Raw genomic sequence first — 4,652 nt, forward strand, 5'->3', positions numbered from 1 at the left:
GGGGGGGGGGAAACATCTATGTAAGAGAGAAACATTGATTAGCTGCCTCCCGTATGCACCCCAACCAGGGATCAAATCCACCTTTTGGTGTACAGGATGACACTACAATCTACGGAGCCACCCAGCCCAGGCGATTTTCTGGTTATGTATTGAGCATATCAGTTTTAAAACCCTTAGTAATTAGCATTTTCTGAAAGAACTTCAGATTTCCCACTCCAAGCTTCCTAAGGGATAACTTTATGATTGGTCATACAACCAACCAATCAATCAATAACTGAGCCAGTAGATTTGAGCAGACATCAATCTCCTAATTTTACATACTGCTTTAATAATGTCAACACACCCTTATTGGACCTTCATCCACAGACAGAAGTTACCATTCAGTTGTTCTGCAGAGAGGAACAGAGGAACTGAGGTCTGTATTTATAATGCCTAAATAATATAATACCATGGCTTACAAAAAGAAAAGGCCTCTAACCAATGCTCTATGGTCAGATTATATAGTTTATCAATGCCTTGCATGTAGTAAGTTACCCTGACTATTATTTATTTTTTTATGAGTGGTACTGTTAGGTCTGATCAAACAATCGAATCGATACCCTCTCCTGGGAAACTGACCTTTAGATCATTTCGCAACCGATATTCCCTTTCACTTAAACCACATTCCATTTGCTAAGACCAGTAACTTTCCCTTCTGGACTTTCCCAGGATCCTCCATCATCTTAACACACTTGGCTTTTCCACAGAGGACCTGACAAAGCGCCTTATCTTTTACTTTAATACTGCCTGGCCACAATATCAATTAGACAATGACTCACATCGGCCCGAGAATGGAACTTGCGATTTTAACATTCTCTGGGACTTGGACAATTTCTGTCACCACAATGGGAAATGCTCAGAGATCCCCTAACACTAACTCCTTCACAGTGTCTTTAGTAAAGGTAACATGTATTTTACAGATTAAAGATAGAGTAGATAAGCAGCAAACCTTAAAATTTGAGATGTTACTGTCAAGTTTCTAGTTTAGTTTGGGAAGTATAATATCTAAATGATCATGAAACAAAATATACATAGCCCATTTTCATTTTTATACCCATTTAAAAAATAATTCACACAGTTAAATTACATATATTTCAGGAAAAACATTCAAATAGAAAGCCACGACTTTAAATCCCATTGTTTTAGACACTGAAAAGGTAAATAGTATTAACTGTAAGTGTTCTCAGAAGTGTATATTTTGGTATTATTTACCAAGGTATCTGTTTTCAAAGATTTTAAAAATATATTTCTTTTAAAAACTTGAGATTTCAACATAGAATCCAATCTAAAATATACTTTCAATTAATTAAAATGCATTTATTATTTATATATCCTAACGATAGCATTCAATATGTGTAAATACTATTTTCAGCATGGTTTCAAAGTCGTATGATCAGGTTTGAAGTTGATGTTAAATACAGAACTAAAAATACTGAATTCTATTCTGTTCTGTAAAACTATCAAATAAATCCCTAATAAGGTAACTAGTAATACAATATATAAGTAGGCGTGACTTTTGAAATTTCCTAATGGTTCTCAAAGGAATCAAGGTTTTGTCAGAATTTCTCCATCTCTGAGGCTCCTCCTGAACACCTGAGACAATATGGTGAATGCTGTTATAATTGGGAATGCTAGTGACCTCCAGTGTCTATTCGCCTTCCAGGCTGTTCTATCCATTTTGCCCTTTTGGCTTAAAAATGAAAGAACTATGAAACACTAAAAATAAATTGTTTCTTAAAACTGATCTCACACTAAGAAGAAATAGATGAATTCTGCATGTATTAATGTGGTTTTTTTCCTTACCTGTGTAGTTCTACTAAATATTGATACGTAATTTAACTTTTACTATTCTTATAGAATTATAACAATAAATTACAAGAAAATTGCAGTTACATGTTTTAGCAATTCTGTCAGTTTTAAATATGATTTCTGTTAATCTAGCAGAAATCATGTATTCTATGGTTGAACCACCTATCCCTGCATAGTACACAACTGTTAAAATGTAAATTGCCCAACTATTTTTAGCTGCTGCTGGAAAAAAAAATTTCTGTCTTCCGGAATAATGATTTGAGGCATTGTGTTCATTTTGTTTATCAAGCAGCTATTCAGCCTCTAGTGGCCCAAGTGCTTACGCAAGCAAAAGCTTTTAAGAATGCCTGCAGCTGCAACCCAACCTTACAGGTAGGCTGCAGGTTCAGAGCACAGCTGCCCTAGGCTGCATAAAACTCAGATCCATCTGGAACTGATTTTCAAAGAGGATTTCAAATTTGAGTTTTCATGTATCACATGGAAGAGAAGGCGGGGGAAGAACACAGGAAAGAAGGAAAGCAAACAACCAAAAGATGATATCTCTACTTCAGCCTCAATAAAAAATGAAAAGCTCAAATCCATGCTGCTCCTTCTAGATTACGACTTGCCAAGCCGGATATTCCATTCTGCGTATACTTCGATGAGCGGTGACTCATCCAGCAGCACCTGCGCCCATGTGTTAAGTACTGCCAAATAAAAGCCCAACATCCATTTACACAACAAAGAGATGTACCCTACCAGGCTTTTGGATTGAGGCCCCACTCCCCATTTGCTTTAAGCAAAGGGAAAGGAAAAAATATCTTCCCTCCTCACACCAGGGATTTTTAAATTGTAGGTGGATTTATGATGTAGGTTAATTTACAAATACTTTTACTCTTTAAAAGAATAAAGTATATTTAATAGTATAAACACCCCTACAGCATTAGATTATCATGACCATTAATAATTGTTCACCAAATCTTTCCAACCTCCTTCATGAACACTCTTAATTCTCAAAGGATACATTTTGGAGCAAAGAGGGATCAACAAACTAGTTGCTTGAAAGCTTTCCTGATGCTAGGCTGAAGTTAGGAAAGGCTTAATGAAGGCTTTAAAATCCACAAGGGCTTCACAATGAACATCTGACTTGGTGATTTATGCATATTAATAACCTCAGTCCTACTGAGGCAAGCTGAGCCGAACATGTCCTCCGAATCTTAATGTCTTTAGCTCCACTGGGATTATTACAAATGTAAATTTCTAAGATTCTCAGCTATTAATCTCTGTCTGTCCTCCTGTTCAGCAACATAATGACTAATTAAACATCAAAAGACCTGTACAGGAGATCTTCTTTGACAGCTACTGGCCTAGTCCTCTTCCCAAGAGGGGAATTCAAATGACAGGGACATGGAGTAAAAGCCTATGAGTAAGCTACAAATCATTGCAGAGAAATCTAAAAACCTAACATTAAATGCAGATTTATCTCAATGCATGGTTCCGTTAAGCAGCAAACTGATTGTGTGAAGTGTGCTTAATGACACCAGTCGAATATATCCTTATACCCAGCAAATACTGAATATCTGAAATCAGTTTGTTTACCACAAAGTCAAAAAAATGGGTACTTACAGAAGAAGGCAAACCAGGAGGCACCTTTCTGACTTTCTTTGCTTGCAAAGGATCTGCACATAAAAAACAGTATATTTCATCAGCACTTGTATTAGAAAAAATCAGACTTCAAATGAACAGGAAATAATTTTTCCTCCTACTGCCTCTCTTGTTTTCCAATATTTAGGAGTAAGCAAGTGAATATAGGGATGGGGGCTCATTCTTCACAACTGGTTCCAGTGCAGAATAGGTCCTAATGAAGTGATATATTCTGAAATACATATTCCATAAATTTGGAAAGATGACGGCAAGCAAAGTGAAATAAGAAAGAAAACAACAAACCAATAAGCATATGTGAGGAAAGGGAATTAACATTTCTTAAGTACCAATTACTATGTCTAGACTCTACACTAGGCACTTTACATCATTTATCTCAGTTTCATTTGCAGAGGGGTATTCCGTGCAGGAGGTGATTTTCATAACATAATTCCTTAACAGAGACATAAATTCACATCACACTGAGAAACCAGTTTACTTTAACAATGTGTGGTTACAACTGCAACTTCAGCACCAATTATGGTACAATTTACCCTTGGATGTTTATATCTATTTCCAAGAAATAACTACACAGAGAAAGTATATTTCTTTCTAAGACATAAATGATTTATTAGTATAAATAGAAACATGAATACTTTCATATGCCTACTCAGCCTTACTTGGTATTTTAATTTTACTATCAGTAAAATTTAAAATTTAAAACTTGTTATTTATTGTAAAAAAAATATGGGTGATAAGTACAGCTTTCTAATATGTCACAAAAAATGGATCAAATTCAGGATTTTTCAGAAGTGTTTACTATTAAAGAGAGAGAAAGCAGAAGAAAGCTAATGTAAAGTATAATTTATTTTTGAAAACTGTAAAAATGGGAATTAAACAAGCATGGTATTTTCCTGGGTCACAGATGATATGAAAGACATGGAGTTGTTTAAGAATGAAACCCATTTAAAGTCGGGGTGGGAATCTTTTTTTTTTTTCATTTTGTATGACGTTGTTTTGTTTTTTGTATTTTTAAATTAAATCTTTATTGTTCAGATTATTACAGTTGTTCCTCTTTCCCCCCCCCATAGCTCCCCTCCACCCGGTTCCCACGCCACCCTCTGCCTTACCCCCACCCGTCCTCAACCATAGGTGTACAATTTTTGTCCAGTCTCTTCCCGCAC

At 35.7% G+C, this 4,652-nt stretch overlaps 1 protein-coding gene across 10 annotated transcripts in view; it reads right to left on the reverse strand.

The window, feature by feature from the left end:
- TCF12 (transcription factor 12) overlaps positions 1 to 4,652 on the reverse strand; it is a 364,778-nt gene that overhangs the window by 82,726 nt on the left and 277,400 nt on the right. For all 10 annotated transcript variants that reach the window (XM_005867002.2, XM_014540340.1, XM_005867004.2 and 7 more), the window contains one exon: positions 3,454 to 3,506. In XM_005867002.2, coding sequence (XP_005867064.1) covers positions 3,454 to 3,506 — 53 coding nt within the window. The remainder of the gene's footprint in view (positions 1 to 3,453; positions 3,507 to 4,652) is intronic.

The sequence above is a fragment of the Myotis brandtii genome, unplaced genomic scaffold (assembly GCF_000412655.1).
Source record: "Myotis brandtii unplaced genomic scaffold, ASM41265v1 scaffold242, whole genome shotgun sequence".
In the NCBI taxonomy this organism is placed as follows: Eukaryota; Metazoa; Chordata; class Mammalia; order Chiroptera; family Vespertilionidae; genus Myotis; species Myotis brandtii.